This window comes from Girardinichthys multiradiatus, chromosome X (genome assembly GCF_021462225.1).
Source record: "Girardinichthys multiradiatus isolate DD_20200921_A chromosome X, DD_fGirMul_XY1, whole genome shotgun sequence".
Taxonomy (NCBI): Eukaryota; Metazoa; Chordata; class Actinopteri; order Cyprinodontiformes; family Goodeidae; genus Girardinichthys; species Girardinichthys multiradiatus.
The window spans coordinates 2,212,127-2,235,110 of record NC_061817.1 but is presented as its reverse complement, the minus strand read 5'-3'; the positions used below and the strand labels follow the sequence as shown (position 1 = coordinate 2,235,110).

General features: G+C 42.4%; 1 protein-coding gene across 3 annotated transcripts; it reads left to right on the top strand.

Annotated features, from left to right (window-relative positions):
- Nucleotides 1–2,822: 2,822 nt before the first annotated feature.
- On the top strand, nucleotides 2,823–22,975 carry LOC124863010 (reticulocalbin-1-like). 3 transcript variants are annotated; one of them, XM_047357244.1, is made up of 8 exons: nucleotides 2,823–2,899; nucleotides 6,895–7,121; nucleotides 11,024–11,217; nucleotides 12,597–12,769; nucleotides 13,630–13,690; nucleotides 13,781–13,872; nucleotides 16,078–16,185; nucleotides 18,309–19,183. In XM_047357244.1, the coding sequence occupies exons 2-8, from the start codon at nucleotides 6,904–6,906 to the stop codon at nucleotides 18,414–18,416; spliced, it is 954 nt and encodes a 317-aa protein (XP_047213200.1). In that variant the 5' UTR covers nucleotides 2,823–2,899; nucleotides 6,895–6,903; the 3' UTR covers nucleotides 18,417–19,183. The 3 variants fall into 3 exon arrangements, with proteins under 3 accessions (XP_047213200.1, XP_047213199.1, XP_047213198.1); XM_047357243.1 differs by lacking the exon at nucleotides 18,309–19,183 and adding an exon at nucleotides 22,720–22,975 and having other exon boundaries at nucleotides 2,831–2,899; nucleotides 6,839–7,121; XM_047357242.1 differs by having other exon boundaries at nucleotides 2,831–2,899; nucleotides 6,839–7,121.
- The last annotated feature ends 9 nt before the right edge of the window (nucleotides 22,976–22,984 follow it).

The window sequence follows — 22,984 nt, the reverse complement described above, 5'->3', positions numbered from 1 at the left end:
TTAAAGCTACATCTGGTCCAGAGATTCTGTGCTTAACTGTGTCTGTTCAGGACAAAGCCATCAAAGAAACTATTGCTACAACTAGATGCAATGTGTGCATTAGGGATTCATTTTATCAGTGCACAACTCAGCCAATCCATAATGTTAATACTTCAGACTTGAATGTTTAACTACATAAAAATGAGCTTTCTTACGAGACTATCTTTGTGCACATTTATTGGACAACTATTAGTGTTTAGAATTATTAGGCAACAACATGGTAAAATTACATTTTCACTTCTCACTTGTTTTTGTTTATCGGTTACAGTGAGAATTAGAAACACACGACTGAAAATTAACAAAGAAAGATTTCTGCCCATACCAGTAACTCACCTCCACCTTGCTTGTGTCCGAGTCGTAGTGGATCTCTGTACCACCTAGTGATCTAGCCATGGACACATCCATCTGGCCCGTCAAGAGTCAACCTCATCTCATCAGTCCATAACACCTGTGAAATATTTATCTTCAGAAATATTTTGGCCCAGTCTTAATGTTTGAACTTACAGTATGTGTCTTCTTCAGAGTTGGTATAGTTTCAGCCCTGCTTACCTTGGCATTGTCTCTAATGATGGCATTGCAGGAGAATGAGTTCCTGGTAACTTCATGTTTGATTTTTCACTGATTTTTGGCAGTTCCTTTGTGTTTTTCACCCTCAACATGTTTGCCGTGACCCTGTTGACTATTTGAGACAAAACATTTGCTGGTTCTTTGATCACGCCCCAGTGTTTTGCCAGTTTCAAGAGTGCTGCATCCCTCTGAAAGACCTCTTACAAACTGCTAGTATGGACACAATGATAACCGGTGTTGATCTCATTATGCCACACCCTCTCTAATTACATAAATACGCATCACCTGATTTCCAAAGGTTGGAGGTAGAAAATAGGCACAAAACTGATATATGGTGAAAATGCTCACTTGCCACATAATTGTGCACACATAGTGTATTTGCACTCTCTGTTCTATCCGATGGACAGTAGGGTAGACTGGGTACAGTTAAGACCTTTTTTTTGTTTTTTCCCTGACTATTCAAAAACTAAACACATCACAGAAAATAAAATAAAATTCATACCGTATTTGTTTTACACTTGTACTGAAACATAAACAGACCATAATATCAATAAGTACTTCATATTTTTCACAGCTGGCTCATAAATGTTAGTTGAAATTTGTCTCCACAGCTAAGAGGCTCATTCTTGAAACATTAAAGCTGCCTAACTATGGACTGCAATTTATCACAATGGCAATCAATGTCTATTTTTAGGGAACATATTACAGTTTGCAATCATTTTTTCATCATAATTCTTCTACCAATTAGCATTGTAAACTGAATTTTACCTGAGTACAGTAGGGTGCATGTGATTATAATGAGGGATGAATTAGACTGTAATTGTCTATATGATTGTGATGTCTTAGAATGAAGTGGAAGTTTTTATCACTGAACATTGAGTTTACTTCACTTTGCCCTCCTGTCCAGTGATCCTTGTGTCCTGCTGGGAGGGACAGTCGGCAGGGAAAGATTTTTTTTTTGTATTTTTATTAGCAACAATAAAACATAGACTACACTCAGAATGAAATATAGATTATGAATAAAACATGCCCATCTCCACCAAGAATGGGAGGAGTTATAGAAAAGAAATAGTACAATAACAGAAAAAAGAATACAAAGCAATCATTATGAGTCAAAAATATCTATAAGTCAAAATATAAGACATATGGACATGAATATGATATTGGATCTTGGCATTGTATTGAGGTTGCATAGACTGTGATGACACAAATGCAATTTTTATATTCTATAAAATACATATCTATATTGAGAATTGAAATAACTATAGGAAAAGTCAGGGAACCAAGCAAAAGAGAGAGTATAACAATTTTCACAGTAGCAGAATTCTTATAGGTACATAGTAAATGCTTTATGGGGTTGTTAAGAATTACACTCCAAGAGAAAGTTACAAAGTGTTCTTGCCTTGGTTGTGGATATTGTTTTTAAAGTTAGAGTAGGCAAATTTAATTCATTTTTTAATGCAACAATTTTTAATGTGGGGGTGTTGGACGACATTTATGTATAAAGAATTTTGCAATAATGATTTTGTTAATTATAAATTCAGTGTGTTTGTCTTGGTTTATAATTACAAATTTTACATCAGAGGGAGAGAAGACATCTACATTTTATGGATCTGGAGCACAACCAATGATGAATTGATTTCCATAGATTTGGAATTATATTACAATGATAGAATAAATGTTCAGCTGATTCTTCTTGTTGCTCACACAGGTGACAGTTGTCTAGAATCTAGATCAAATGAACTGACTGGATAGATAAATATATCATTTCTAGTTTTAAAGTGGACCTCACGAATCTCAGTGTTTGGATAATCTTATTTTAAGAGGAGAGGATCTTCGGTTAGGATATAAAAAATGTATTTCATTTTTTCTCAAAAAGATATTATTACATGTATCCTTTAGTATATTCATTCCATCAAGACTAAGAATTGAATTTGGGAATTGGGATATTACCAAAACCGCCTTTAACTAAATGGAACAGTGCTTCTGGAATTCTGCAGGGGAAGATTTAAGGAGGGAAGTGAAGGATGCACAAATGGGAGAAAACAGTAAGTCTGACGTGGGGTGCGTGACAACGTGGCGGTATCTAGCCAATACGAAAGTTTCATGAAATATTTTCCCGCTGTATGCCACTTTCTATTGGTTAAGACTTTCTTCAAGGCGTCGGTAATTGGTTATCTAAAGAACAAGATCCGCCCCTTTGTTTTGTTATTTAAAGAAGCAAAACGCCAACGCGGACCTCTGTTCGGTGAGCGCTGCTGTGGGAGAACTACTGTGTAGCTGTCAAAAGCCGGTGAGTTTTTAAAAGTTTGTTGAAGATACTACAGCTTATTACACTGCGTGCATTTAGTGGGGAGTTTCCTGCAGGCAGGAAGTCTGAGTGTTTAATGATGCAAATTTAAGGGATTCAGAAAACTGAGGCTTTCTCAGTCTGCTGAACAATCATCTTCCAGGACCCAAGAAGGGCCTTAAATAGGGCTCACACTGTTTTTCTGTCTGACCAGAGGAACTTTTCTTGGGATTTAGACTCGTTTTCTCAGTGGTGTGTATTTAAGCATTAGTTGTTTAAATGCATTGATAACTGATCAGGAAGTATGAACATATTTATATAAAATGGAGTTCTGCTAGATGGTCAGAAGCATTAAGTTGTATGTTCAGTAATGATCATGAGATGCAATTCCAAGCCCACCAACTTGCAGTGGCAAATATCAGTTATGCATGAACATCAGCAGGATAGTTTGAGTTTTTTTACAGCAAAAGCTTAACCTAAACCCAAAAACACATTTAAAAAATGTCTTTCAAATTAGTAAAATGAAGGTGGAAGTTTTGGGGCATATTTTAAAGATTTGGTGAACAGCAAAGTGAGCATATTAATAAAATAAACTTTATGCCATCTCTCAAGCATGGTGGTAAGCAGGTGATGATTTGCACTTGCAGTCAGAGCAGGGCCCTTTCAGTCAATGAAATCTTATCTAGGAGACATAGTCTGGGTTGAGATTCTCACAGTGAAACCCTGAGTAAAGATCACCATGGTTTTCTGGTATTTACAGCTGACTGTCTTAACTTTTTATTCAGTTCAGTTTGCTTATGAAGTTTATGTAGATCAAAAGCTCAGCCAGTAGCTATGTCTAGGAGGGACAGGGTTAAACACTGAAGGACAGGGCCAAGTGTATCATCAGTAGAAGGAGAACATTAAGTTGTTGGCGGCAGCAGCTCAGCTGATGCCCCCTTCCAGGAAGGTACCACAGCTAAACACAAAGCCAGGCCAAGTGTAGCTTCTAGAAAGTGAAAAAACAGAGAGAGAACATAGAGTTAAAAGCTGAAATAATAGCAAATAATGCAAAATTGGAGAGTAGTAGGAGAACATGGCAGAATGAGGGAAAGTGGTCATCATGTCCTCCAGGAGCTTAAACCTATAGCAGCGTAACTACAGAGATAGCTCAGGATAACCCAAGTCAATTGAATTCAATTCAGTTTATTTATATAGTGCCAATTCACAACACATGTTGTCTCAAGGCACTTCACAAAAGTCAGGTTCATACATTCCAATTAATCCTAACCATTGAACAGTTCAGTCAGATTTAGTTATTTATTCAAATTGGATAAAATGTTTTTCTGTCTAAGGAAACCCAGCAGATTGCATCCAGTCAGTGACTTGCAGCATTCACTCCTCCCGGATGAGCATGTAGAGACAGTGGACAGTCACTGGCGTTGACTTTGCAGCAATCCCTCATACTGAGCATGCATGTAGCGACAGTGGAGAGGAAAAACTCCCTTTTAACAGGAAGAAACCTCCAGCAGAACCAGGCTCAGTGTGAGCAGCCATCTGCCACGACCGACTGGTGGTTTGAGAGAACAGAGCAGAGACACAAAGAGAACAAAGAAGCACTGATCCAGGAGTACTTTCTATGGGAAGGAAAAGTAAATGTTAATGGATGTAGCTCCTTTAGTCGTTTCACCTAGAAAGAAAGAACAGATCTAGCGAGAGGGTGAAAGTGGTCATTATGTCCTCCAGCAGCCTAAGCCTATAGCAGCATAACTACAGAGATAGCTCAGGATTACCTAAGACACTCTACAGGGGTTGGACAATGAAACTGAAACACCTGTCATTTTAGTGTGGGAGGTTTCATGGCTAAATTGGACCAGCCTGGTAGCCAGTCTTCATTGATTGCACATTGCACCAGTAAGAGCAGAGTGTGAAGGTTCAATTAGCAGGGTAAGAGCACAGTTTTGCTCAAAATATTGAAATGCACACAACATTATGGGTGACATACCAGAGTTCAAAAGAAGACAAATTGTTGGTGCACGTCTTGCTGGCGCATCTGTGACCAAGACAGCAAGTCTTTGTGATGTATCAAGAGCCACGGTATCCATGGTAATGTCAGCATACCACCAAGAAGGACGAACCACATCCAACAGGATTAACTGTGGACGCAAGAGGAAGCTGTCTGAAAGGGATGTTCAGGTGTTAACCCGGATTGTATCCAAAAAACATAAAACCACGGCTGCCCAAATCACGGCAGAATTAAATGTGCACCTCAACTCTCCTGTTTCCACCAGAACTGTCCATCGGGAGCTCCACAGGGTCAATATACACGGCCGGGCTGCTATAGGCAAACGTTTGGTCACTCATGCCAATGCCAAACGTTGGTTTCAATGGTGCAAGGAGCGCAAATCTTGGGCTTTGGACAATGTGAAACATGTATTGTTCTCTGATGAGTCCATCTTTACTGTTTTCCCCACATCCGGGAGAGAGAAGCCCCAAAGAAGCGTACCACCCAGACTGTTGCATGCCCAGAGTGAAGCATGGGGGTGGATCACTGATGGTTTGGGCTGCCATATCATGGCATTCCCTTGGCCCAATACTTGTGCTAGATGGGCACATCACTGCCAAGGACTACCGAACCATTCTTGAGGACCATCTGCAGCCAATGGTTCAAACATTGTATCCTGAAGGCGGTGCCGTGTATCAGGATGACAATGCACCAATACACACAGCAAGACTGGTGAAAGATTGGTTTGATGAACATGAAAGTGAAGTTGAACATCTCCCATGGCCTGCACAGTCACCAGATCTAAATATTATTGAGCCACTTTGGGGTGTTTTGGAGGAGCGAGTCAGGAAACGTTTTCCTCCACCAGTATCACGTAGTGACCTGGTCACTATCCTGCAAGAAGAATGGCTTAAAATCCCTCTGACCACTGTACAGGACTTGTATATGTCATTCCCAAGATGAATTGACGCTGTATTGGCCGCAAAAGGAGGCCCTACACCATACTAATAAATTATTGTGGTCTAAAACCAGGTGTTTCAGTTTCATTGTCCAACCCCTGCAACTATAAGCTTTATCAAAAGGAAGATTTTAAGGCTAGCCTTAAAAGTAGACATCTCCATGGTACCATGGCAGCCTGGGCCCCAATTTCATTGTGCAACTTGGAGACTCTCACCTATAACATTTTCATGACATGTACAAGTAGGGCTATGGGGGTGGGCATTAATGGCATCCACAGAGGGATCTATTTCATTAGCCTCACCTCTGGGGCCTGCACCTACCTTGTTGCTGAAAGCGCTATATAAATAAACTTGACTTAAAGACAGGCCAAACTTCCTCTCCACCTTTTATTAGAGACTGATGAGATCCTAAATAAAGATTACTCAAACTAAAGGTTCTGAAGTTGGTTCTAGAGTGTGCTGGATGGATTTCCCCCATTTTGCTTTATTTATTTTTTATAAAACAATTACATGCTATAAAAAGTCACTTGTTGTTTTTAGACATTGTGTGTACTAGATGCACTATATGGCCAAAAGTATTGGGTCACAGTACCACATCAATTCTGGTGTTCCGATCACTTCGATGGCTGCAGGTGTATGAAGTTTGGTTTGGAGAAACCCGAATGGCCTGCAGAGTCCTGACCTCAGCTGTCTGCAACACCTTTGAGATAAATTAGAGCAGAGGCTGCAGTTCTGGTTTTCTCATCTAACTATGAACACTCTCCTAAACCTTGGAAGATGTTCACAGAATAGTTAAAGTTTCTATTGCTTAAAACAGTGGGTCCATCAACAAACAGGACCTTATAGAATACAAATAGGATGTCATCATCGTGTACATGTAAAATTAGACAAATACTTTTGGCAATATAGTGTATATGCTTGACACAAAACACAAGTTTTATCACAATGCTGACTGAGTTATGCTAATAATGAAGTAATATTTTCCCACATCTTTATCAGGAACGGCTTTGTGATCATCTTACTTTCACCTCTTTAAATGTATGCCTCCACCCCAGAAATCAACCATGATGCTGCTGAGTTCACTGGCATACCTCTACTTCCTCGCTGCTGTTGCCTTTGCTGTTCCTGCTCAGGAGAAGCGTGTCCATCACCAGGCTGATCTGAGTGACCATGTCCACGACGATAGTCAAAACTACCAGTATGACCACGAGGCCTTCCTGGGCAAAGAAGAAGCCAAGACCTTTGACCAGCTGACCCCTGAGGAGAGTAAAGGAAGGCTGGCGTAGGTTCTTAGATTACTGGTTCTGTAGAAAAACAATCATTAATAATTAAGCTTGTAACTATTTACTGTCATACCTAATTTTGTTCTTACTTTGTTATTTTAGACTTGTTACAAAAACAACTGAGCTTTACCATTTAGTGAAAGAGCAAAGGTTCAGGTTACTATGATTGTAGTTGGTAACTAATTCAAGAAAGAGTCCTTTAATTTTACAGCACTAAACAGTACACAGTAACACAGCAAGGCTCATTTGATCAGCCTGGTTATTTCTAACTGAGAGCAGAATTTAATGATTAGGAAATTGTTTAAATTCCATATATAATAAGTGACAACATTTATTATAAAGGCCATGTTGATGGCAGCAGAAGATTGTCAACCAAACGCTCCAAAATTGTGCTAAAAAAATGACAGCTTAAAAATGGATATTACATAAGGAAGGTGGTTTTCTTTAGACATTTTCTTCTTTACTTACTGAGTACTGAACAGAAAACCATCGACCCCAGGGAATTGATGAAATTTTGTATTTATAGACCATCAGTGGGTCAGACCTCAAATAAAATCGGGAACGGGCAGGAAATGCCTGATCAGTGCATCTCTAAGTGTTTGTAGGCCTGCCTGTTATCCTTTTATTTTCAGGAAGCTTAATTTTCTCAGATTCTTTTTTAAGGGCCTGATCTGATGAATAGGGAAAATATCAGACAGTTCTGACAATTAAAATATCTTGTTGCCATGCTGGATTCTTATTTAAAACCTAACAAGCATGTCCAGATGGTGAGCAGAGTTGTACAGCAAACTTTGATTTGGACTTCTTTGATGCTGCGATTACATATTCCGGCCCTGATCAACCAATTTTTTACCACACCACACTAGCCATCAAGTAAAATAGATTTTATTTAATTTTTTTAACCCGTGTTGTTTTTGTATTACAGGTAGAGTCAGTTCATAAACACCAGTTAATCTGGATGGAAGCAGTTTGTGCTCAAGGTTACCAACATGTACTGAGAAAAAGGAGAACATTTCTAAGGAGAAAATCCCAACAATAGGTTAATGTCTAAAGACACAAAATAAGATTACTACTTTAAAGTTCACTATTGGACACGATGTATACCTATGTAAATAAAATGTTTTAACCTCCATTTTCGGACAATCATAACAACATCACCACAGACTAAACGATTATTTCAGTTCAATCTAATGTCAGGAAGAAGGACTTCTATAAGATTATTGACCAGCATGTGAAATTTCTACTTTAAGTGATTTTACATAGTGGTGTAAGAAGAAGTGACTTTCATGAAAAATGTGGTTAAAACAGCCAAAAAACTCGTTGTCGTCGTCTTCCGCTTTATCCGGGTCGCGGGGGCAGCAGACTCAGCAGAGACACCCAGACGTCCCTCTCTCCAGACACCTCCTCCAGCTCCTCCTGGGGGAGCCCAAGGCGTTTCCAGGCCAGCCGAGAGACATAGTCCCTCCAGCGCGTCCTGGGCCATCCCCTGGGCCTCCTCCTGGTGGGACGTGACTGGAACACCTCCCGAGGAAGGCATCCGGTATAGATGCCCAGGCCACCTCAACTGGCTCCTCTCGATGTGGAGGAGCAGCAGCTCTACTCCAAGTCCCTCCCGGATGGCCGAGCTCCTCACCCTTTCTCTAAGGGAGTGCCCGGCCACCCTACGGAGGAAGCTCATTTCAGCCGCTTGTATACAGTATCTCTTTCTTTCGGTCATGACCCAAAGTTCATGGCCATAGGTGAGGGTAGGAACGTAGACCGACCGGTAAATTGAGAGCTTTGCTTTTCGGCTCAGCTCTTTCTTGACCACAACGGACCGGCACAGTGCCCCCATTACTGCGGCAGCCGCACCGATCCGTTCGTTGATCTCCCGCTCCATTCTTCCCTCATTTGTGAACAAGACCCCGAGATACTTAAACTCCTCCACTTGAGGCAGGAACTCCCCTCCAACCTGAAGAGGACAACCCGCCCTTTTCCGGTCGAGAACCATGGCCTCGGACTTGGAGGAGCTGATCTTCATCCCAGCCGCTTCACACTTGGCTGTGAACCGCCTCAGTGAATGCTGTAGGTCTTGGCTAGACGGGGCCAGCAGGACCACATCATCCGCAAAAAGAAGAGACGAAATCCACTGGTCCCCAAACCAGACCCCCTTTAGCCCTTGACTGCGCCTAGAAATCCTGTCCATAAAAGTTATGAACAGGACCGGTGACAAAGGGCAGCCCTGCAGGAGTCCAACATGCACCGGGAACAGGTCCGACTTCGTGCCGGCAATGCAGACCAAACTCCTGCTCCACTTGTACAGAGACCGGATGGCCCCTAATAAAGGGCCTGCGATTCTATACTCCTGGAGTACCCCCCACAGGGCCCCACGAGGGACACAGTCAAATGCTTTCTCCAGGTCCACAAAACACATGTGAACCAGTTGGACAAACTCCCATGAACCCTCGAGTACCCTGTAGAGGGTGTAGAGCTGGTCCAATGTTCCACGGCCGGGACGAAAACCACACTGCTCCTCCTGAAGCCGAGGTTCGACTATTGGCCGGACTCTCCTCTCTAATACCCTGGTATAGGTCTTACCAGGGAGGCTGAGGAGTGTGATCCCCCTGTAGTTGGAACACACCCTCTGGTCACCCTTCTTATGAAGGGGGGACCACTATCCCAGTCTGCCATCCAGAGGCACTGTCCCCGACCGCCATGCAATGTTGAAGAGGCGTGTCAACCATGACAGCCCAACAACATCCAGAGACTTATCGTACTCAGGGCGGATCTCATCCACCCCCGACTGCCACCGCGGAGCTTTTTAAACACCTCAGTGACTTCACCCTGGGTGATGAAAGAGTCCAACCCTGAGTCCCCAGCCTCTGCTTCCACCAGGGAACGCGTGATGGCAGGATTGGGGAGATCTTCGAAGTACTCCTTCCACTGCCCGATAATGTCCTCAGTCGAGGTCAGCAGCTTCCCACCCCCACTGTACACAGTGTTGGCGAAGCACTGCTTCCTCCTCCTGAGGCGCCGGATGGTTTGCCAGAATCGTTCGAGGCCAACCGGTAGTCCTTCTCCACGGCCTCACCAAACTCCTCCCGGGCCCGAGTTTTTGCCTCTGCCACAGTCCGAGCCGCGGCACGCTTGGCCTCACGGCACCCGTCAGCTGCCTCAGGAGTCCCACAAGCCAACCACAGCCGATAGGACTCCTTTTTCAGCTTGACAGTGTCCTTTACTGCCGGTGTCCACCATCGGGTTCGGGGATTGCCGCTGCGACAGGCACCGCAGACCTTACAGCTGCAGTTACGGGCAGCGGCATTGACAATAGACGTGGAGAACATGGTCCATTCGGACTCTATGTCTCCAACATCCCCTGGTGGGAGTTGAATACATCCCTTGCCGAGGTCTCTGCCAGACATTCCAGCAGACCCTCACTATGCGCGTGGGCCTGCCAAGTCTGTCCAGCTTTCTCCTCTTCCAGCGGATCCAACTCACCACAAGGTGGTGATCAGTGGACAGCTCAGCCCCTCTCTTCACCCGAGTGTCCAAAACATGCGGCCAAAGATCTGACAACACGACATCAAAATAGATCATCGACCTCCTGCCTAGAGTGTCCTGGTGCCAAGTGCACTGATGGACACCCTTTTGTTTGAACATGGTGTTCATTATGGACAATCCGTGACTTGAACCGCTCTTTGTCTGACACGTCACCTAGAGCCTGTTTGCCATGGGAGAGACCTACCAGGCGCATTTAAGCCCTAGACAACATAGCCTCTAGGATCATTTGAGCAGTCAAACCCCTCCACCACATTAAGGTGGCGGTTCAAGGAGTTTTCGATCATTGTCTCTGTTCTGTTTTTGTTACTGTTAATGTGAAGGACTGTTAGGTTTGGATGTAACTCTGACTTCATCTCTACAGAAAGATTGTGGACCGCATTGACACTGACAAGGATGGATACATCACCCACTCAGAGCTACACAAATGGATCAAACATAGGCAGAGGAGGTACATTGAGGAAAATGTGAACAAGCACTGGAAGGACTACGATGGGAACAAGGATGACAAGATTGCCTGGGAGGAGTACAAGAACACTACCTATGGCTACTATCTTGGTAATTCATAGTGTGGAACATGTCATTCTTTTCCAGCTGTAATTTTTATTGTAGGTCCACTTTATTGCACGAATTAAGTTTTTGATCACCTACCAACCAGCAAGAATTCTGGCTCTCTCAGACCTGTAAGTTCCTCTTAAGAAGCCCCCCTATACTCCACTCATTACCTGTATTACCTGCACTGGTTTGAACTTGTTACCTGTCTAAAACACACCTGTCCACTCAATTAATCAGACTCTAACTTCTCCACAATGAGAAAGCCAAAGAGCTGTCTAAGGACATCAGTGACAAAATGGACAATGACCTGAAGAGAGCTGGGGTCACAGTCGCAAAGGTTACCATTGGTAACACACTATGCTGCCATGGATTAAAGTCCTGCACCACATGCTAGGTCCCCCTGCTCAAGCCAGCACTTGTCCAGGCCCGTCTGAAGTTTGCCAATGACCATCTGGATGATCCAGAGGACGAATGGGAGAAGGTCATGTGGTTTGATGAGAGAAAAATAGAGCTTTTTGGTAAAAACTCCACTCGCTGTCTTTGGAGGAAGAAGCATGAGTACAATTCCAAGAACACCATCCCTACCGTGAAGCATGGAGGTGGAAACATCATTCTTTGGGGATGCTTTTCTGCAACTGGGACAGGACGACTGCGCCATATTGAGGGGAGGATGGATGGGGCCATGTATCAGGAGATTTTGGCCAACAACCTCCTTCCCTCAGTAAGGGCACTGAAGATGGGTCGTGGCTGGGTCTTCCAGCATGATAACGACCCAGAACACAGACAGGGCAACTAAGGAATGGCTACGTAAGAAGCATTTAACGGTCCTGGAGTGGCCTAGCCAGTCTCCAGACCTGAACCTATTAGAAACTGTTTGGAGGGAGCTGAAAGTCCGTATTGCCCAGCAGCAGCAGCTCTGAAACCTGAAGGATCTGGAGAAGATCTGTATGGAGAAGTGGTCCAAAATCCCTGCTGCAGGGTGTGCAAAACTCATCAAGAACTACAGGAAACATCTGATATCTGGAATTGTGAACAAAGGATTCTGTTCCAAAACTTCTGTTATATTTTTCATTTGTATCAAATATGCAACAAAATGCAAATTAATTATTGAAATATTACACGATGTCATTGTTCTGGCGTCGTGCTTAGATTCACTCTCTCACAGTTGAAGTTTACCTACAATAAACATTACAGACCTCTCAATTTTTTTTCTAAGTGGGAAAACTTGTAAAATCTGTAGTGTATCAAATTATTTTCCCCACTGAATAGCTTACTCTGATTTGTAAGGACTCCTCAGTAAGCACACAATGATGGCATACTAGAAGGACACCTCAAGCCCCAAAGTTTGCTGAGAGTGCTGAAAAAGCCTATTTTCTCTCCAGGTGAGGACTTCGATGACATTGAAGACAAGCACACGTATAAATCCATGCTGGCCCGGGATGAAAGACGCTTCAAGGCAGCTGACAAAGATGGTGATGGTATTGCTACGCGTGAGGAGTTCACTGCCTTCCTTCATCCTGAGGAGTTCGACTATATGAAAGACGTGGTGGTGCAGGTAGAGTCTGCTCCTCAAAGTTAAAAGTAATTTGAGCCATTCTAAAAAGGCAGATCTATGAATATAAATGCCTGATCTGTTTATCTGGTAAACAGACATGCTAAACTAGAACATTTGTTGACCATCACAGGTTTGAGGGTGTGGTAAATATAGTACGTGGGAATTTGCCCTAAATTGGTGACAGCTCATCCAGAACCAGTCCTCTGGTTCGGGATCCTACTGTGTGTGGGGTCCAGTCATACGGCCAACACACCACACCAGAACAGATTTCACTCAAGAACATTCAGATGTTAGTCAGGAAATCTCTTAAAATCTCTCAAGAGCAAACGTGAGTTCAGAGTAATTCCCTTTTGTGTTTCCATCATCTCGCTTTCTGATTGGCTACACATCTCATTCAACAGGCTGCGTACTCGATCGTCCTCGGGGAACACCCCACACAGTAGGATATGGACCAAGACAATCCAACATGTTGAATATCCTAGATTTGAGGTTAGCCCGTCCCAACGTCCTTCCGAGAATATTAGATCACTCTTAACACACAGCAGGAAAATCTTTTCAGATTATCTTAGGAGCCATCATGATGATCGGGGCATGTCGAAAGGGGAAGATTGGGTCAAAAATTGGCATAAAATCCTGCTGTGTGAACCAGGCATCAGAAAATGGAGAAATGACTCGGCTGTATTCAGTTGATCATAATGCCATGGCTGATTAGTGCATACATTAATATATGCTGTTACATATTGACCTTATCAGTTAGAAAAAAAGTGTTAGAAAATTTCTACAGAAGTCAAGCTAATATTCAGAGTATTCTAAATTATGTAATATAAAGTCCAAAGAAAAGCTCTTTATTTTCTCAACAGGAAACTGTGGAGGACATTGATAAGAATGGTGATGGAAAGATCAACCTTAATGAATATATTGGTGAGCCAGTCCTATCTTTCCAGCCGACCAGGAACCTCTGTACTGGAACCAGTCTGTCGTACATGTTTTCATAATGTTTTCCCTCACCAGGTGATATGTTCACACCAGAGGACGGCGAAACGGAGCCTGACTGGGTCCAGACTGAGAAGAAACACTTTGTAGAGTTCAGAGATGTCAACAAGGTGAGAGCTTAGACAAATGAACATTCAGTGTCTTTTAGAGGAATCTGGACTATTCCTACCTTTTAACATTTATTATGTTTTAAAAACTTCCATGTATCAAGATTTTATGTGATAGACCAACACATAGTCATTTATAATTATGAAGTGGAAGAAAAACTGTCAGTAAACAGACACCTTGTCTAGAATACTGCTAATAGTTAGTTGTTAATCTTGAGTGCTTTTCAGGCTGATGATCTTTGGAGACTTGTAGAGTCACGCCTGTCATCAACCTCTACATTCATATTCCACACTCCTCTGATTGTAGATACAGGCTTCAGAATGTCTCTCCTCAGAAAAAGCTTTGTACCTCCCACAATCACAGCTCTCAATGCCCTCAGCAGTCGTTATTAACAATGTCTCGAACCTCATCATAGTAACAACCAATCTACCAATGTTTTGTTAAAATACAGTTCACTAACCCTTTAAGTGAACTGTACAGGTCCTTCTCAAAATATTAGCATATTGTGATAAAGTTCATTATTTTCTATAATGTAATGATGAAAATTTAACATTCATATATTTTAGATTCATTGCACACTAACTGAAATATTTCAGGTCTTTTATTGTCTTAATACGGATGATTTTGGCATACAGCTCATGAAAACCCAAAATTCCTATTTCACAAAATTAGCATATTTCATCCGACCAATAAAAGAAAAGGGTTTTTAATACAAAAAACATCAACCTTCAAATAATCATGTACAGTTATGCACTCAATACTTGGTCGGGAATCCTTTGGCAGAAATGACTGCTTCATGGCGGCGTGGCATGGAGGCAATCAGCCTGTGGCACTGCTGAGGTCTTATGGAGGCCCAGGATGCTTCGATAGCGGCCTTTAGCTCATCCAGAGTGTTGGGTCTTGAGTCTCTCAACGTTCTCTTCACAATATCCCACAGATTCTCTATGGGGTTCAGGTCAGGAGAGTTGGCAGGCCAATTGAGCACAGTGATACTATGGTCAGTAAACCATTTACCAGTGGTTTTGGCACTGTGAGCAGGTGCCAGGTCGTGCTGAAAAATGAAATCTTCATCTCCATAAAGCTTTTCAGCAGATGGAAGCATGAAGTGCTCCAAAATCTCCTGATAGCTAGCTGCATTGACCCTGCCCTTGATAAAACACAGTGGACCAACACCAGCAGCTGACACGGCACCCCAGACCATCACTGACTGTGGGTACTTGACACTGGACTTCTGGCATTTTGGCATTTCCTTCTCCCCAGTCTTCCTCCAGACTCTGGCACCTTGATTTCCGAATGACATGCAGAATTTGCTTTCATCCGAAAAAAGTACTTTGGACCACTGAGCAACAGTCCAGTGCTGCTTCTCTGTAGCCCAGGTCAGGCGCTTCTGCCGCTGTTTCTGGTTCAAAAGTGGCTTGACCTGGGGAATGCGGCACCTGTAGCCCATTTCCTGCACACCCCTGTGCACGGTGGCTCTGGATGTTTCTACTCCAGACTCAGTCCACTGCTTCCGCAGGTCCCCCAAGGTCTGGAATCGGCCCTTCTCCACAATCTTCCTCAGGGTCCGGTCACCTCTTCTCGTTGTGCAGCGTTTTCTGCCACACTTTTTCCTTCCCACAGACTTCCCACTGAGGTGCCTTGATACAGCACTCTGGGAACAGCCTATTCGTTCTGAAATTTCTTTCTGTGTCTTACCCTCTTGCTTGAGGGTGTCAATAGTGGCCTTCTGGACAGCAGTCAGGTCGGCAGTCTTACCCATGATTGGGGTTTTGAGTGATGAACCAGGCTGGGAGTTTTAAAGGCCTCAGGAATCTTTTGCAGGTGTTTAGAGTTAACTCGTTGATTCAGATGATTAGGTTCATAGCTCGTTTAGAGACCCTTTTAATGATATGCTAATTTTGTGAGATAGGAATTTTGGGTTTTCATGAGCTGTATGCCAAAATCATCCGTATTAAGACAATAAAAGACCTGAAATATTTCAGTTAGTGTGCAATGAATCTAAAATATATGAATGTTACATTTTCATCATGACATTATGGAAAATAATGAACTTTATCACAATATGCTAATTTTTTTAGAAGGACCTGTATGTTGCTGGTGAATTGTTGCTACCAGTCTCCTGTACTGCTGCTGACTCAAGTCCAGCTCTGTTCAGCTGGATGCACTCATAGGATCAGTAAGGTTCTGTCTCTGTTTTCATGTTGCAGGATGGCTACCTGGATGCCGATGAAGTGGCCCAGTGGGTTTTACCTGGAGAGATTGACCATGCTGACAATGAGGCCAAGCACCTGATCCATGAGACGGACACAGACAAGGTAGATACATAATTGCTCAGAAACGGTGATAATTTAACCGTTGTTCTGCAGGTTTGACGATGGCGGCAGACATGTTTTTCCAGCTGCGGTAAGCTGGAGGAACTGTATGTGCAGCCCCTAACTACCGTGAACTTTCTGTCAACCCAAACAGACCAAGGGATCAGATGCTGCTTCAAATAGTTAAACAAATACATCTGAAATAACACTGGCAGTGATCTCTGAAAACACTGATTGTAGGAATGAATGAAACATGGTCCATTTAAAGCCTTTTACGCTTACCTGTTAGGAGTTTATTCAACCTCTCCTGCTGTATTACATGACTAGTCCTGACTAGTATTACATTTAATTTGATCTAAGAAATGAATTGTGTACTGTTAGAATTACTGAACACGTGTTCTCACATCAGAAACCGAACTACAGGGAACCTTATTAATCAATTTGCTTGATTGAACTTAATCTATTTCCCATTCCAGTAACCTGTGTCTGGACGATGCTGACAAGCAGAGGTGTGGACTTGAGTCATGTGACTTGGAATTGAGTCGGAATCGAGTCACAAATTGACTGACTTGACTTGATTAAAGCACTGAAGACTCTGGACTTAACTTGGACCTTTTCACCAATGACAAATTACTTCACTTAGACCATTTGACAAGCATACAATGTGTTACTGTAGAACCGTACCTGGCATGCAATGACGGAAGCACAAACCATCTATACCCCAGGGGAGCTTGTGCCTATCACCAACGATCTGTGGGCAAGAGGCAGGGTACACCCTGGACAGGTCGCCAGTCCATTGCAGGGCAACACAGAGACATGGAGGACAAACAACCATGCACACACTCATTCCTAAGGGCAATTGAGAGAGACCAATTAACCTAACAGTCAGGTTTTTGGAATGTGGGAAAGCGCCAGAGTACCCAGAGAGAACCCAGACATGCATGGGGAGAACATGCAAACTCAATCCAGAAGATCCCCTGGCCAGGAGTTAAACCCAGGACCTTCTTTCTGCAAGGTAACAGTGCTACCAATTGCGCAACTGTGCCGCCCACACCGCAACCCATTTGTCAATGTTTCCTCCTCCTGTTGACATCATGCAGGCTGAATCCTTCCTTACTTCCTTGCTTTGAGCCTGAACCACAAACCAAGCTGTCATATACCAGAGCCATAATCACGCCTTATAACATCTCAGATACAAGAGGCTGAAATTAGCTTCCTCCATAGGGTGGCCGGGCACTCCCTTAGAGATAGGGTGAGGAGCTCTGACATCCAGGAGGAGCTTGAGGTTGAGCCGCTGCTCCTCCACATCGAGAGGAGCCAGTTGAGGTAGCTCGGGCATCTATACCGGATGCCTCCTGGACGCCTTCCTCTGGAGGTGTTCCAGGCACGTCCCACCAGGAGGAGGTCCAGGGGACGGCCCAGGAGGGATTATGTCTCTCGGCTGGCCTGGGAACGCCTTGGGCTCCCCCCGGAGGAGCTGGAGGAGGTGTCTGTGGAGAGGGCCGTCTGGGCGTCTCTGCTGAATCTGCTGCTCCCGCAACCCGGTCCCAGATGAAGCGGAAGATGACGACTACGAGTACCTTCACACAGTTGGAGAAATAATTGAATTTACTTTAACCATCTGACGTTACTGATTAATATTGTAAATGCAGGTTTGTACTTTTTTTGTTATGGATAATTTTCTTTAGTTTTGAAAATATTGTCTGTTTCGTTTGTTTTTACCATCTACAAGAACACATGCATTTTCAGATATTTTTAAAGTTCAGTTCCTTTTGCTGGTTGTTCTGGCAAACACAATACCTTTTTAAAAGTGTACAGATTTTAGAAATGTTACTCTGACAAATTACAAATTTGGTTAAATGTTTTGTTCAAATCTCAAACTTTTGGACTCTACTTGGGACTGGCATGACTGACTTGGGACTTGACACTTTGGAAAGATGTAAGACTTGTGACTTGGTCCCACCTCTTCTAACAGGCACAGCATTGTGGAATTGTTTAATTGGGTTAGCTTCATTACTAATTATCTTCTTTCTTTCTCTCACTATGTTCGTCATCGCTCCTTTCTCCTGCTACTCCTAATCTACCAATGAACCAATTTTGGATGAAATGCTGTAATCACACAACAGGACGAGAAAATCACCAAGAAGGAAATTCTGGCTAATTGGAACATGTTTGTGGGCAGTCAGGCAACCAATTATGGTGAAGATTTAACAAAGAAACATGAAGAACTTTGATGAACTGTCCTTGGGAAGTTTGGGTTTGGAAGGGAATATTTAGATTAGGTTTACGGATAGAATGGGTTTCACTTAAGTCTGGAAAGTAAAGTTTTGACTCTTAATTATGCTGCGATCATGGTTTAATCATGTCCCCTTGTTCATGTATGGAACTTTGCAACTAGAGATGCACCAAGAAATTGGTTGGTGACCAGAATCAGCAGATGTTCCGCCTGAGTGGCCCTGACTAGTATTCTGCCAGTAAGACTCAAAAATTCTGTCGTTCTTCTGATCAGTGAATGCACCATACTAAGAACTACCAGGTCTTCCTGACAACATACCTGTTTGTTGTGGATGCAGTAACGGCAGGTGGAAGAGCAGAACTTAGCCTGAAGATTCTGATTGGTGCATCTCTGTTGCTTCCACAGACACATGTTTCTGGATGCAGTCACATACTGTGTATGTAAGGACAGGCAATGTGAAGAAATATGCAGTCCTTCCTGTGTTTTTATAGTTTATTTTTTAATACTTTGGTAAATGATCACATAACAGGTTGAGGTTATAATGTCCAATTTGGATTTAAGTGGATTCTGATGGGAAACTATGTTGTTTGTCCAAAAAGAGGAATTATTCTTATATAATAAATGTGCGTGAATTTATCAAGTTTAGCCACCAAAAAGGACAGAAATTATTCTATTGGTAAAAACCAGAGCATATTAAGGAGGCCGGGGATGGACTTTGTTACTGACTTTTTATTGTCCGACAATTAAACTCTTTTTTTGTACAAATACTGGTGGTGTTAATGCATTGCAGTATTGTGTAATTTTTATTTTGCCTTAATAATTAATTAAAGCAGCTCGTCTGCCTTTGAAGAATGTGAGGCCAAAAATCTTTTTGTATCATGAAGGAGGTCAGCTGGAGCTATAAGAGCAGATTTCTATTAAAAACAGTGACAGAATTTGAGTCTTTAAAGCTGGTCAGTCATATTCATTAAACTAGAATATTGTTGAACCGTTAATTTATTTCAGTAACTCCATCACTTAGCGAGACACGTTATTTCCACACCTTTATTTCTGGTAATTATGAGGACTTTCTGCTTCTAGGTAATGAAAACATTCATGGCATTTAAGATTAGAATATTACATCAGACCAATAAAAAACACTTTTAATTCAGAAGTGTTTATTGAAAAGTATATTTAATACCTGCTGAAAGGTTATTTTTAAAATGTAGTTTTAATCTGACAAATTATCAAAAAGCATATTCTCATTTATTGAATATGACTGTATTACTGTTTATTCAAAGCATTGATTAGATTCCTGAGGTCTGTATTTGCTCCAAATATTTTCATTGAAATGCCTTTTTTTAACAAGAAAGCACAAAAAAAAAAAAACACAAGAGTTTATAAAAACTGCAAAAAAAGAATGACTCAAACTTCTACATCTGACATTAAGTTCCAGCGGGTTCCAATTATGGCCAAGCTGGATGCATCACCATGATCATGGACTGAAAGAAGGCCGACACTCAAGCTCAAAACTGGTAACATTACAAAGCTGCAGATGAATGACTGAGTGAAAGAGTTGGGAGTCAGGAAAGGACCCCAGATCTTGTCCCCTTTCATAATAAATAAACTTACCATTTTAAGCTACTGTATAAAAGATTGTAAGTAAAGAATTTAGGGTCCGTTTGTACTCAGTAATCTTATTTAAGGCAGTTAAAACCTTCCAGAAATGTTTCAAAGCAGGGCAGGTCCAAACATGTAGATCAGAGTGACCTCATCGCTGCCACAGCTGTCAGAGTGGATCCAACCCTGATCCTAGCTAGCTTGGATTTGGATCAGGCGGCTCTATGATCCACCTTGGATGGTAATAAAGTGGTGAACACAAAGTGATGTTGAATTGATCAAAGTAAGAACTGAATCTCAAACATCATCTGAAATATCTGTCTTCAATCTACTTTTGATTGTCTCTCAGGGGGCCTGGTGAAAGCTAGGAAACTCATCTGGATCTGGGGCATCTGGGAAGAAGGAGAGATGGGATTGGAGAAAATGGCTGAGCTACAAGTGTCTTAAAAAGTGATTTTTGGGTAGAGTGTACTTTGTGAACAGCAACCTACATGATGCCAGTTTGTTCTCCATAAAAATATCTTTAAAGTGAACAGCAGTTGTTCAATGCCAAATAGGAAAGCACTGGGGTGATAACATTATCCGATATTATTATTGCTGTTATGGTTGGTAACCAGTATCCACCAATAGTATATATATATATATATACATATACATACATACATATATATACATATCTATATGTATATACATATATGTATATATATATATATGTATATACATATATGTATATATATATATATATATATACATATATATCTCCCCTGTATATATATATATATACAGTATATATATATATATACTGTATATATATATATACAGGGGTAGGACAATGAAACTGAAACACCTGGTTTTAGACCACAATAATTTATTAGTATGGTGTAGGGCCTCCTTTTGCGGCCAATACAGCGTCAATTCGTCTTGGGAATGACATATACAAGTCCTGCACAGTGGTCAGAGGGATTTTAAGCCATTCTTCTTGCAGGATAGTGGCCAGGTCACTACGTGATACTGGTGGAGGAAAACGTTTCCTGACTCGCTCCTCCAAAACACCCCAAAGTGTCTCAATAATATTTAGATCTGGTGACTGTGCAGGCCATGGGAGATGTTCAACTTCACTTTCATGTTCATCAAACCAATCTTTCACCAGTCTTGCTGTGTGTATTGGTGCATTGTCATCCTGATACACGGCACCACCTTCAGGATACAATGTTTGAACCATTGGATGCACATGGTCCTCAAGAATGGTTCGGTAGTCCTTGGCAGTGACGCGCCCATCTAGCACAAGTATTGGGCCAAGGGAATGCCATGATATGGCAGCCCAAACCATCACTGATCCACCCCCATGCTTCACTCTGGGCATGCAACAGTCTGGGTGGTACGCTTCTTTGGGGCTTCTCCACACCGTAACTCTCCCGGATGTGGGGAAAACAGTAAAGATGGACTCATCAGAGAACAATACATGTTTCACATTGTCCACAGCCCAAGATTTGTGCTCCTTGCACCATTGAAACCGATGTTTGGCATTGGCATGAGTGACCAAAGGTTTGGCTATAGCAGCCCGGCCGTGTATATTGACCCTGTGGAGCTCCCGACGGACAGTTCTGGTGGAAACAGGAGAGTTGAGGTGCACATTTAATTCTGCCGTGATTTGGGCAGCCGTGGTTTTATGTTTTTTGGATACAATCCGGGTTAGCACCCGAACATCCCTTTCAGACAGCTTCCTCTTGCGTCCACAGTTAATCCTGTTGGATGTGGTTCGTCCTTCTTGGTGGTATGCTGACATTATCCTGGATACCGTGGCTCTTGATACATCACAAAGACTTGCTGTCTTGGTCACAGATGCGCCAGCAAGACGTGCACCAACAATTTGTCCTCTTTTAATCATTTAAAAAATTCAGGAGGCCGGGTTCTTCCGGTTGGTAGACTGTCCAAGCATGAATAAGGATCTCCCAAACACATTTAGACCTCAGTCCAATGAGGTTATCAAACATGCTAACTAAAAACCTATAACTGAACAGGGAATGCAGAGAAATATGTCCAGAGAGCAAGACGATTCAGGGAGGAACATCCAGCATGGGAGCACAGCTGTGTGCATGTCCACAGCTCAGCTGGCTCTCCTACCTGTCAGACACCTCATAGTTCTGCCTTTGCTGATTTGAAGTGTTTCATTTAGTGTAACTGAAATGTAGTCGAACCTCTTTCCTCACAATTTTGCCCAAGAACACTACCATGGATAAGGAGTGGGATCAAGATCTCCTGCAAGAGAAACTTGTGATCATCTGTGGATGATGGAGCACCGTTTCACAAGGCAGTCGCGATCACAAAGTTCCTCAAAGGTAAGAAGACAGACGAAGGAAACCTCCCTTATCTTACCTCCACTGAGATCCTGTAGTCAGTTCTCAGTTGGCAGGTGGAGAAACAGAAGCCAACAAACTGGGATTAACTTCAAAATTATGCTCTACTTCGTGTCGGTTAATTATAAACCCAATAAAATACAAGGTTGTGGTTGTACTGTGGTATAATGAGGTATGAATACTTTTGAAAGGAACTGTACAAGTGGATTTAAACAAATGACCTAAAAGTAATTTCTGTCATTTATTTTTAAACGTTAAGCAAAAGGGCTTAGAAAACAAGTTTAAAACTTCACACTTCAAAATAAAGGATCTGAATCTCTTTCTGTTCTGTGCTCTGCTCATCAGGATGGCCGTCTAACACTGTCGGAAGTCTTCGACAAAACAGACTACATCAAGATGAGTACAATCACTGACTATGGAGGCATGAGGGTGGAGGAGCATGATGAGCTGTGAAACTGATTTGGCAGATATGTCTCAGCTCAATGAATGCCGATGTTAAACTGACCAATAGCAAGTAGGACAGACAATACAGCTACACACCAGCTGGACACAACTTTGGCTAGTCTGTCAGTAAAAAACAGCCATTATTTACCTCACATCAAACATACAC

Excerpts from the sequence above, each read along its gene's own strand:
- LOC124863010 (XM_047357243.1), top strand. The coding sequence starts at position 6,880 with ATGCCTCCACCCCAGAAATCAACCATGATGCTGCTGAGTTCACTGGCA. Across the intron at positions 7,122-11,023 it reads GAGAGTAAAGGAAGGCTGGC|AAAGATTGTGGACCGCATTG; the intron begins GTAGGTTCTTAG and ends TCATCTCTACAG. Across the intron at positions 16,186-22,719 it reads ATGAGACGGACACAGACAAG|GATGGCCGTCTAACACTGTC; the intron begins GTAGATACATAA and ends TCTGCTCATCAG.